This window comes from Corvus kubaryi, unplaced genomic scaffold (genome assembly GCF_017639235.1).
Source record: "Corvus kubaryi isolate FWS band 111438036 unplaced genomic scaffold, C.kubaryi_AGA036_p1.0 37394, whole genome shotgun sequence".
In the NCBI taxonomy this organism is placed as follows: Eukaryota; Metazoa; Chordata; class Aves; order Passeriformes; family Corvidae; genus Corvus; species Corvus kubaryi.
The window spans coordinates 9,530,164-9,542,264 of NW_024581133.1; the positions used below are offsets into that span (position 1 = coordinate 9,530,164).

The window sequence follows — 12,101 nt, forward strand, 5'->3', positions numbered from 1 at the left end:
GAGATTTTGTTCTCATTTCCTTGAAAGACACTTATATGCCTTTATCTCTTAGTAACAAGCAAGTAAAGGTTATCTTGCTTATTTGGGACCCAGTTCAAACAAAGATGTTGCATAAAATGGCTCATATTGAGTTCACATGAGTCTTTTTCTCAAGTCCTGTGTAACTTGATTGGAATGGAAATGATTTGCTTTAGCAGTCAATCTGCCAACTTAACAGTTTTTCTGTGGAAAATAACTTTGAGTAAAAATATCTGCGTGTTGTAGCAAAGATTGGTAGGTGGTTTTTTATATCCAGAACAGAAAATTTTGTGATCACTTTATAATACTGAGAGCTTACTTCACATGCAGCTGTCATAACTCTGAAAAAGCATTTTCATTTTGTAATATTTTTAAAATTCTACCCACCACATAAAAAACATTTGCTGAAAATTTTTACTTGGCAAATATACCAGTTTTGAGAGGGGAAAAATGTCCAGCATTATAACAGAGTTTGCTCTAGAGCTAATTTATTTTTTCTGTTAGTGAGATCAAATGTTTCTGAGCTAGAACACTGTGATGATCCTGTTGCTCCCGGTCACTGTTAAACCCTGTTCAGTTTGTGATGGCCATCAAATGTGCCCCAGAGTCTCGTGTCACCAGGATGTGGGGAACACTTTAGGCAGAGTACAGCCTCAGGTGCCCAGATACAAGGGAGGGTTTCTTTGGCGGATGGATCCATGGATGATGTTCCAGTTTGCCATGAGTTCTGCTTTGCTGTGTTCCAGTAGATTGGTATCATCCCATGAATCATCCACAGGTTGCCAGTGAAATGCACTTCCAGTGACCTTGTCCCATCCTTGAGGACTCTGAGAATCAGAAAAGCTCAGAAGTACCACCACAGTTATTCAGTCTTTACTTTTTCTTCCACACCTTTCACATGTGGCATTGAGCCAGAACCATGCCAAGAATCTTAGCTGGTTTTCATTGCCAGGGCTGCATGAAAACCATAAACCCTAAGTTCTTCCTAGTTCCAGGTGATTCTTAAGGAACTTTTGGAAGTGGAGGCTGTTTATGGCTTCCCAAAGTCACAGTATTTTCCATCTGTACATTCCTGTGTCACTGAAGTAGCCTTTCTGGTCAGTAATGCAGATTATGGACACAGTTAATCTTTTGGAAAAGAAGAAAAAAGAAAAAGAAATTGTCTTTCCTCTTACATTTCTACCATCAAGACAATGGATAAATGGATACCCTGGTCTGCTTGGGTACTGAACTTCTCCTCTTTGTTCCAGAGCTGTATCTTCCCTAATGTCCTCACTAATCTTCAGGTTCTGAGAATGTGAAGTAACCTCAGGAATACGTACTTTCTTTGGAGTAGAACTGAACGATATACCTGCTTGAAAAGCTGTGTCTTGTGAGCTGCTGGATTTCTACTGAGAGTCAGTCTAGATCATGTGTGGTCTTTTATCCTGGCCTGAGGAGGGATTTTGCAGAGGTGCCACTGACAGCTTGCACACAGCTGTAAACTGCTTGGAGGTGCCGGAAAGGGATCAAGACAGGACTGTGAAAAGCCACACCTGTAAATGGTTCTCTTTGTCTTGAGGGCTTGGCTGGTGGGGGAAGCTTTTTGTGTGTGTCTGAGGATAAAAGAATCTTTGAGCTTGGTCTTGCACAAGTCTGAATACGCTGCAATTCCGGAGTGCACCAGAGGCTTCAATAACAGGAACGCTCTCTGTGCACACCTTTCTGGTTGTGTTTGGTTTGTGAAATGAGAGACACTCCAGTGAGGAGTATTCAAATAACTCCTGAAAAACACCTCTTGCAGTTTCAGGCAAATGTTCTGCATTGATGCTATCAGCCTCTTCCTTAAGAATGCAAATTTCTTCTGCCTCTACCCCACTCTGACATTTATATGACGTCCTCTTGCCAGCCTGTTTCACCTGCATCAGCTACAAGGCTTGGCCCTGTGGGAGAGGACCACCTTAGGAAAGCAGCTGTAAATGAACACTGAACATGTTTCTGCTTAAGGCTGTGCTTTCCTGATGGTATTTCTGGTCTGTGCTTCCTCTTCAGTGAGACAGGTAGGATCTGTCCCAGGTAGTCTTTAAGTAGTCAGAGCCCCTCACTTCCCAGCTGTATGGAAAGGGGTGTGATTTCAGAATGTTTGCTCACCTGCTGCTAAATGCAGCACACGAAGGTTCCTGCTCTGTGCTGTCAGTAGTGTCCAGGCATCATGGCTTGCCTTGCTCTGATCTTTTGAGAGGACACAGGTCAATACAACAGTCAGGGTTTCACCCTTCTCCAAGGAAGGGTCTGAAGGATCCCTGAGGAACACAAGACCAGTCTGTTCACTCCTACAGCTTCCAGGCTCTCTTGAAGGTAAAGGAGTTCAGGGAGTGGGCTGCAGAGCAGCTGTTCCACAGGGTGTGAGCTGAACCCTTTTCCTTTGCTGGACGTTGTCAGCACATAACAAAGGCTGATCCATCCATCACTCTCTGATTAAATCAGCTCACAAGAAATGACTGGCTGAAATCAGCATGAAAACATGCTGGTTGAAGAAAGAAAGTATTTGTTGTTTTTTTTTTTTTAACTGTAGCTCTTTCTCCTTGGAAACCACCCGTCTGCATGATATGAGGTCAGTTCAGCCCCTGAACTACCATTAGGTTTTAGTTGAAATTTCGTATCTTGCTATGTGTGTTTGTTATCTTACCATAATTTCTGATTTACTGAGAGGTACATGACAATTCTGGTTGGAATTTGCCATACAGAGAACAAATTATTAGTCTCCCAGCTGGGTTGAAGTAAGTCTCAACATTTATATAATGTCCCCTTGCCCAGGATACACTGCCACATCTCCAGTTGTTCTAAACACCATTTCTCTCCTCCTTTCTTTGCCATTCTTTACATTGGCTTTGTATAGAGACATAGAAATTGGCAAGTTTAGGAAGTAAACCGATGTAATAAACTGTAATCTGTTAATCGACAAAAGACCTAAAAGACTTCCAGTTGCTGTTGCTGATGTTTCACTCAGATACAAGAGCAATATGCCTTTATTTAGGTTTGCTGTTGCATTCTGAATAATAACCACCCCTTTAAATTCTAAATATCCTTGAAAATTCTTTCTCCTTTTATGTAGCTGTAGGCAAAAGAAAATTTCCAACAACCTGGGAAATAACCTTTTTTTAAGTTCTGTAACATGACTAAGCATTCTCTTGACATTTAGTCATGTGTGTTTCTTTTTTGCTGCCTTTAATATCTAAAGTACTGCCTTAGAAGCATAAATCTTACATGTTAGACATGTTTCAAGACCATATATTACTATCAAAGGTATATTTTAATTCTAATTATAGTATTATCTGACATATTTATTTGTAAAGATCAGTAAAAATACATGTATTTCAGATTCCTTGAGATATTACAGTAAATTCTTTCCAAAGCTAATATAGAGCTTGAGCTTTTTGAAATGGTGGTAGAATCAGCAGTGATTGCTGTGCAAAGCTGAAAATGGTAGGAATGGCATATGCTGTTTTTAATTTCATTTGCATTTTATTTTTAATTTATGTTTGCTTGAATCTGTTATACTAAACCCCAAAGTAAACAAATTGAGCAACTAATGCTCAGAAATGCTATTGTTGGATTTACTTGCAATATGTCCCTTTGCCCAAGGTTCATCATGTAAATGTTTTCCTTGAGTAGATTTTATCTGGCCTTCTGATGCCCTGTGAATCAATGGCTTGTTGCAAACACAATTTTCAGTTTACTTCTAATTGTGTGATGTCTGTTGGGTTTTATGATGTCACTTGAGGCATAAATATTTAGTTACTACAATCCTGATTTTTGCTTAATCTTACATGGCTTAGCTGCTTGCCCACAGTTATTCCAAAACTGTGTATAACTGTTCAGTTATTTCAATGATATTTATCTTTTGGTGGTTCGGTTTTCCAAAGTGAACCACCAAAAAAAAAAAAAAAAAAAAAAGAAGATTAATGGCATCAATGCCTATAATTTATTCCTTGAGTAGTAATAAGTACATGGAGTACTTTCCAGCCACGTGTGTTCATTGTTTCAGCTGATGTGATTTATATAGTGAAATATGAGTCTGGCTCATGTAATTGAATGCTGTGTCTTGGGCTGCAGGACAGTAAATGAGATTAAGCTGTATTATGTCTCTGAAGGCAGAATATCCAGTTGGTATCATGGGTGGGTTGTAACATTTCACTTCAGAAAAGAAGTTGCCTCAAAAGTAAACACTTTCTGACTAAACAAGAAGTAGTCTAATGTACGTTGGCAGGGTTTGTTATCATCAAATCTAATTAAATTATGATTCATATAATTGAGAGCTTATATTTGCATTGGTGTCTGTTTTCCGAAGGACTGTTTTGAACATGGTTTCACGTCTGTTTTAAGGAATTAGAGTTAAATAAAACTCTTCCTTTGGGAGTAAAAACGGTTGTATTTTTACACATATGTAGGATTTTATAGTCTGTTTCCATTTTCAGTTTGAAAACGTTTTTAAACATAAAGTATTGTCTTTGGGGAAGATCTATACTGGGTAGGGTAGAAACAATTTCTGTATTATATGAAATAGTAAGTAGAATTTATGGGGTTATTAAGGCCTCGGTTTGGCAAAGGGCCGTGTAGTTGCATCATCCTGTACTCATTATCTTTTTCTGGCTCCTGACCTTGCTCTAAGAAATACCACACATTTAGTTATCCTTTCACTCTTAACTGGTAATTTGATTTTCTTATTAGATTATTAAAAGGAAAAAGGCTTGAAGTTTCATACTAAAAATGAATATTCTGCACTCTTATTGCAGTCCCAGCATATGATCCGTCAGATGATCGATACAGACACTCCAGTGTTTGCTCAATGTTCAGTGCCAGCTCTTTATCACAAAGGGCTGCTATTGGATTAATACCCAGAGTATTGCACACTTAAGATATTTTTCGTTGTTGTTTCTCCCATTTTTAATATATTTTAAACACTCCTTTTAAGAAGTGCTCAGCCTTTTGTCAGAAGAAATGCTTTGACTCTGCCCTCCTGCCGCCTGATGCTGCGCAGAGCAGGCAGTGGCAGGGAGTTCGTTGTTTTTGACAGCACCACTAAAAGCATGAAATGTTTCTGAAGGTTTGGCAGAGCCCTGGAATAAGGGCTCAGGAAATGACTGGATTGGGTGTGGAAGAAAGACACTGTCCAGATTTAACACACGGGCTACCGAAATACTTGAACCAGAGGACAGGAAATGGTATCATAGGATGGCCCAAAGTGCAGCACAGAACCCCATTGTTCATACAGAGTGGGATTGTTGTGCAGCTTAAACTCTGCTCAGAACTCCACAGCCCTGCCATGGAAAGGTAACACTGACAGCCCCAGTGGGTAATAAAATGCTATTTATTATCACGTTAAAGCCCAGATTATACTTCTGGTATAACAGTAAGTTCTTTAAATGTTCTGGCATTTTTGCTGAAAATGGGAGGTACCATAACAAAGTTTCAGATATAATTTGGTGAAAATTATGCCATTTTCTAATATTTTTCCTCCCTAGCATCTCTTTCCAAATCCGTTTAGCTTTTTCCCTGTCCATTGTGTAGGATGTCTCTGGCAATCTGATGCTCTGCAGGCTGGCTGTACCTCACACTGCACTCATTTATAATGGATAGGAATTGATGCATTACTGTGTTAACAAAATCATGATTCTGCAAAAACTGTCTCCATTTCAGGAACCTTAAGGGTAGCACAGAACTTAATTTCTCCTTTTGGCTTGTTGGTTTTTCCATGTGACCCAGCTGTGGAGAGTCTTCTCCTACGAGTCAAGAGTATATTTAGCTCTAGTGTGTATTCTCATCTCCAGCCCAACTTTTCAACCACTCCACCTAAATTTTATCACTAACCTAGAAGCATCTGAATAAATTCTGCTGTTACCTGCTGAGGAATGTAGATCCTTTAATCACAAAATGAGTAAATGAGTTTTTGCTGTGGTTTTTAATACAGAAAGAAGAATGCTGACATTAAAAACTTTATTTTCTGCTGTGTTCCTTCTTTTCCCCATAACTTCAGAGTTAAAAGTCATATTCCCATACCTCCTATACAAATGCTTCAGGAAAGTACTAAATTAGAATAACTCCTCCTTGCTCTGTTAACCCTGGAAAACTCAAGGGATATATCAGATCATCCATGTATGGTCAGGCTTTTGGCACAGTGGGAAATCCACATAGTGAGTAAATCCTGAGGAGGCTTCCTCACTAGGATCCTGGTGAATTCCCATCGAGGTTCTTAGTGTGCCTTGGCTGAGTATCTTGGTAGTACCAGGCACCTTCATGAAGCTTTGTGCCCTTGCTCATACATGTTGCTGTTCTTCCTTCTTGCTGTGCTATTAAAGGCATTAAAAATGTTGCTAAAGAAGGTAGAATGTGACACTGACAACTTTCTTATTTTAATTGCTTTTAGATTAATATGTATTTAATGCAATAAAATTGGATTGGGCATAGGGGCCCATTCAAATTAGAATAATAATGCAAAATTCATGCCAGCGTGGTGCTACGGGCGATTAGGAGAGAATTTCCCACACAGTGAACTTTGTCTCATAGACTTTTCCCTGATTGTGCCTATAAAAGCTGCTTTCAGACTTGCAGTGTTAATGCAAACAGAATCTTACTATGAATTTTTTATGTTTATTTATACACACACACAGGTTCTGTAGGGTAAACTATGGGGTTGCCTGTTGCAAAATTCTCCTTAACAACTTTTCTTCTGTTTGCAGCTGAATAAGGTTTGTGTATTTTGGGAATTGTTGCTATAAATATGATTCTGTGATTGGAATGTGGCTTTAACATTTTTTCTGAGAAATATATTTTGGTTAACATGATTGGTGCTTCTGTCAGGATGGGAAAATAGAATACTGGGCACTTCACTGATTTGCTGCCTTGGTAGTGTTTTCTGATCAGTTCTGATTGTAAGCTGAGGCCTCTACCTTGAGCATATTCAGCTTTTGGAGATTTCAGGGCTGAATCCTGGACCTGTAGGCTTTGGCTTGTCTAATTCCACTTAAAATGAGTACCAGGAGTAAGGAGAAAGACTTCGTAAATAAACCTATGGGCATAAGCAATGTGTATATCTGGAATTCATTTGAAGGGAAAGGATTTGTTCCCCTCATTGTTGCTAAATACAATAATCAGACAGTAAATATTGATGCTGAAATGAGTCCTACAGATCTTGGATGTATATGAAAAATATGTAACTTTTAGAAACAGAGACTTTGGGAGCTGATCTTTTATTTTCACAGGCAACAATTCAGTGTAGTCCATGCTCTGTCGGGGTGGGGACCAAGTGGGGTTGTGCAAAACCCTAACTTTTCTGCAGGCTCAGCCTGAAGGAGCTTCAAAGGGCAAAATAAACACAACGGATGTTATTAGAAATAGTTCTTTGGCAATTTGCTCTTCTCAGCATTTAAGCAGCCACAGTGTGCCCTTGGAGTGATATTCCCTTTACATATTGATCCTCTGGTGAGAGTGGTTTGTGTTCATTCGATTGTTCAATACACAGCCCCTTGTGGGAAGTTTGTTATCGGAAGTTTTACGAAATAAATATTTCATAACTGGTACATGAGCACCAAAATTTTGTATTGTCCTTCTCCTCCGTCTTACAGCCCATTTGTTTTTCCTCTTTCAGGAAATGGGTTTGTGAATTCCCGAGCTTCACCAAGTCTACTTGGTACCAGTGGTGGTGGGAATGGCCTAGGCAAAGTCATGCCTACAAAGTCCCCACCTCCACCAGGAGGAGGAAATCTTGGCATGAACAACCGCAAACCCGACCTCCGTGTCGTCATCCCACCCTCCAGCAAGGGCATGATGCCACCACTGGTGAGTTAAAACATTTGTTCTGAGTCTGGCTGTGAAAATGGGTGTTCTGCCCACATGCGCAGGGCGAAACTGTCTCACCTGCTTATCATAGGGTGTAGGAATAGAGGGGTGTTTGTATTCTGAAATGCCACTCAACTCAAAAGATGAAATTCAAAAGTACGAATTATGACCTGGGGAGAAGTTAAATTTGTAAGGAATTTTTACAGGTGTAAAATAGCAGCCTGACCTAAACGTGGCACAATCCTAGAGACAGGGCCGGGGTCTTTGGTGTCTTGATCTGACATCCCTCTGACTTGGTACCGAGAACTCCAGTGGTTTGGAGGATGTGGGTTTTAAAAAGGGTTATCCATTATTCTGTGGAGGAACAGCTGATCTTCATTGATGATGTGAACTCTATTAACGTGCCCTAAAGCACATTTTGTACCTGCATTTCCCGGGTCGTAACGGCTGTGGGATGTGAAGTGCAGCTTCCGTGGTGAGGAAGGGCTGAGAGCAGCACTGGTCTGATGTGGCACCAGGGAACGTGACCTTGGCTGTCCTGCGGAGCTGTCATGTCTTCAGCGAGGCCATCAAAGAGCACTGAGATGCTCTGCAGTGCTGCTCTGCACTTTGGCATCTGGGCAGCAATGTTTGTCCACCCAGGCTGGGAATAGCACACGAGTTTCGTGTCAGCCATGAGGCAACCACGGCCTCAAGCCCAGAACAGGTCTTGCAGGAAGCATTACTCTGTTTTTCCTTTAATTTACTTGGCCAAATCCTTTGGTCTTAGTCTTTTGCTGCCATGTAGAAATTGTCAGCGTCTCTGTGGATGTTTTCTGTGTATGGAAGAATGGGCCATAACCAGGAGGAGCAGGATATAAACAACACAAGTACTCTCTGTATAATTCCTATTTGTTTTTAAGCTACCACAAGTGCTTACATTTGTTACTGGTACTCATGATGAATAATACCAAATTAATCCAAGTAACAAAAGCTATAATTAGCCTCAGAGTAATGATTCTTGAAAAAAAAAAAAGGTTTTTCTAGGAATACTGAAGTGTAGGACAGATAGGAAGTATACTGGCTGATTATTACATTGGAAATTGCACTGTTAATTAGAAATAGGAACAGTAATGCAGTTCTGATGTTAGTGGTGCACAGCACCTATTTACTGTTGTGCTCTGAAGAACAACATCATATTCAGCTTTGGGCTTGTCTATGTTTTTGGGGGAGTTAGGAGATTTCAGAGTAGATGCTGGCATGGAATGATGGTTGTATGTGAAAAGTATTTTGTTGGTGAGCTGGCTTACTGGATCAGTGCAGCCAGAGACTGCTGTGCTGCACACCCACATGTGCAGCCGTGTCCTTGGGGTCACCAAGCTCTTGCTGCACCAATTTCCCCAAAGCCAGTGTTCTGTACAGCAGGTTTTATGTGACACGAATTTCATGAAATATTACATTTCTAGCAGTATTATCTACAGAATCAGGTGGCAAACACACATTATTAATTAAAATGAATCAAAATCCTGAAGCACAAACGTGACTTTTTCTTTCATTTGAAAGCAATGCTATTTTTAGTAACTATGTTATCCCTCTTGTTTGCTGAGTACAGTCGGAGGAGGATGAATTGGAGTTGGTGAGTTTGGGCTGCTGTTTGCTGAGAGACAGCAAGATGCTGGAAATGTCTTTCACTACAGCTTTTTAACTGTAGTTTCATTACATATTTTAAATAATTCCAGTGTTCCCTTGGTAGCAGACAAAAATACATTTGTTTTATCAAACTCAAAACTAGACCAATTCAAGTTGAAAACACATCCAAAGTCAGCACTTGCCATTTGTAAACTTCTATTTTTTTTTTTCCTGAAAATGTTTCTGTTTTTCTTGGAGGGAACATTGGAAAAGAGCCTTACAAAGTAACTGTCCATGTATATAGGATTTGTACTGCCTTCTGTATGAAATACAAATAATCACTTTCCATCCCCTAAATTACTGGAATGTTTTTAGAAAGTGGCTTCACTTGTGAAGTTCTTCAGATTGTAACACCAGCCCTGTGTTACTTCTCTTCCTTTCAAGGAGATGACATCATTGCTGGTGAGGTCACCTTTTTGGAGGTTAGAATTATTTCATCCTGCGTGAGATTATCAAACCACAGGGGTGTTCCCTGTTTACCAAAAGGAGGAGAGAATTGCAAGTGAATAATTCTACCTTTTTTCCAGTGGAAGGATATTCTGCTTTTAAAAGGAAACTCTTGGGATTTGTGTGTTTTCAATTTTTCTTTCCCCAAAGTTTTTAACATTTGGCATTCTGTCTGGAAAATTAACGTAAGGCTAAAATAATTCATAACTTATTTTTAGAGCGATTTGCAAATTGTTTGGCTGCTGTGGCACAAACCAGGCAGAAGATGCTGTGTCAGATTCACAGAGAAATAAATCAACCTATTGCAGACCTTGATTTGTTGTTGAACATGGACCTGTTGCTAATATGAGGCTCTAATTGCATGAAAGCATGGAAAATGTAGTGATTTAGATAAATTTCTTGATGAATGCATGCTGCTGGTTGATTTTTACCTTAAACATGAGAAATATATTTTAAAAGTAAGGGAAAATGGTTTTTAAAAGTCAGTATTGAAGTTTTTAAGTGTTACTGGGATGTCTTGCTCGTCGAGCAGTTAGAGCTCTCCCACTTTCTTCTCACCTTCAGGGGAGTGTCTGGTTTTCAGTGCAAGAAGAAAGGCTCAGTGTAAAAGCACTTAATCAAATATCATTGCAATTGAAATTAAAGCCAAAGCCTTTGGACTGAGGGATTCCCCCCTGCCCTGTGCCGTGTGGGATCAGCAGATGGAGCCGCACGTGGATCCCATGTGTGGCGTGGGCCATCTAGTGGCTCCAAAAACTGGGACCAGCCCTGACAGGAGCAGCACTCACACAAAGGAAGGGTGCAGTGTCTGCCTCAAACATGGTAAAGAAATACGAGCTACACCTGCAGGATTCTGTCTGATGCTGATTCCAGTGTGGGGAAGCAGTTCCAAATCCCATCTGTGAACACTCTGTGTGGTTGGAGCTGAGCACTGAATATGAAAAGCAGCTACCAACAGTAGCGTAGCATGAAATAAAGATACTGAATTCTTCCTGCTACATTTGCACCAGTTCAAAAGATTAAAAAAAGAAATCCTGAAATTTGTCATTAATCTCCAAGGACAACAAATATTGGGCACATCTAAATATTGCTTAGTGTCTTTGTGTGGCTGAGTGTTCCAGGAATTATATTCAGAAAGAATTTACATCAGAAAACCACCTTTATACCTTTATTAGCCACTTAAAACCCAAAAAGCAATCCTATGAGGAAATTCTTTGGTCTGGATTGTTTCCCAGTATATTCCTCTTTACTTTTCCATTATGCAGTAATCCCAACTTTATAGGCAGCCATCCAAGAAGGCTTTGGAGAAAGGTCAATTCCTGACAGACACAAAAATCTGCTCTAATAACATCTCTTTATGCCAGATAAACTTGGTCTAGGGGAGATTTTCAGAAGTACGTAAGTGATTTAAAGGGATCAATTACAGCAAATCAGAGGGACTTTCTCTGGGACTTGGAGCTTTGAAGCCTGGGAGCTCTGAAGCAGAGAGGGCACATCTGCCAGTGTGTGTGTTTGGCAAAAAATGCCAAAGAGCCCCATAATCCTTGGGAAGCTCGAAGGTGGGAATTGCAAGAGCAGCCAGACACAAGAAAGATCAGAAGCTGGCAGCCAGTGAAAGCTGTGGCTAATTTTAATGTGGATGCTGTGATATGTATTACTTTCTTTAAATGGGAAAGATACAAGATTGATAACCCTCAATTCATCTTCATAAATTTAAGCTTAAAATTGAATACAGCCCCATTTCTGTACCTGCTCATTCTGATATTTTTAAGGGAATGATGCATTTTTAATGCTGCTCATTCTCTCAAGATTAGAGTGGAGAAAAAAGTTAACTGGTGCAGATCCTGAAATACCTGTGTCTGAAATAAGGGAAACTTGCAAGACTGAGTAAACTTCAGTGTTGTAAAGCTATGAAATGGATCCCTACCAAAGAGATGAGAAACTGCTCCTTTGGTAGCAAATACTTTTTCAGAGATAGAGGTTCTCTTTAAAACCAGCAGATTGAAACCCAGCTCCTTGTAGAAATACAGGATGTAGAGACTGCTGCTATTTCTAAGAATCCTGCAGATAAAAGTAAGTATCTGTTGTTGAAAAATAAAAACACGTAGAATTTTCTGTTCTTGACAGTATCTGGCCAAATGGTGTCGAAC

General features: G+C 39.9%; 1 protein-coding gene across 9 annotated transcripts in view; it reads left to right on the plus strand.

The window, feature by feature from the left end:
- Positions 1-12,101, plus strand: part of MEF2A (myocyte enhancer factor 2A) — an 82,672-nt gene that overhangs the window by 61,488 nt on the left and 9,083 nt on the right. For 6 of the 9 annotated variants that reach the window (XM_042039427.1, XM_042039420.1, XM_042039419.1 and 3 more), the window contains 2 exons: positions 7,646-7,836; positions 9,428-9,451. In XM_042039427.1, the coding sequence (XP_041895361.1) occupies positions 7,646-7,836; positions 9,428-9,451 (215 nt within the window). The remainder of the gene's footprint in view (positions 1-7,645; positions 7,837-9,427; positions 9,452-12,101) is intronic. The other 3 variants (XM_042039424.1, XM_042039425.1, XM_042039426.1) reach the window with 1 other exon arrangement.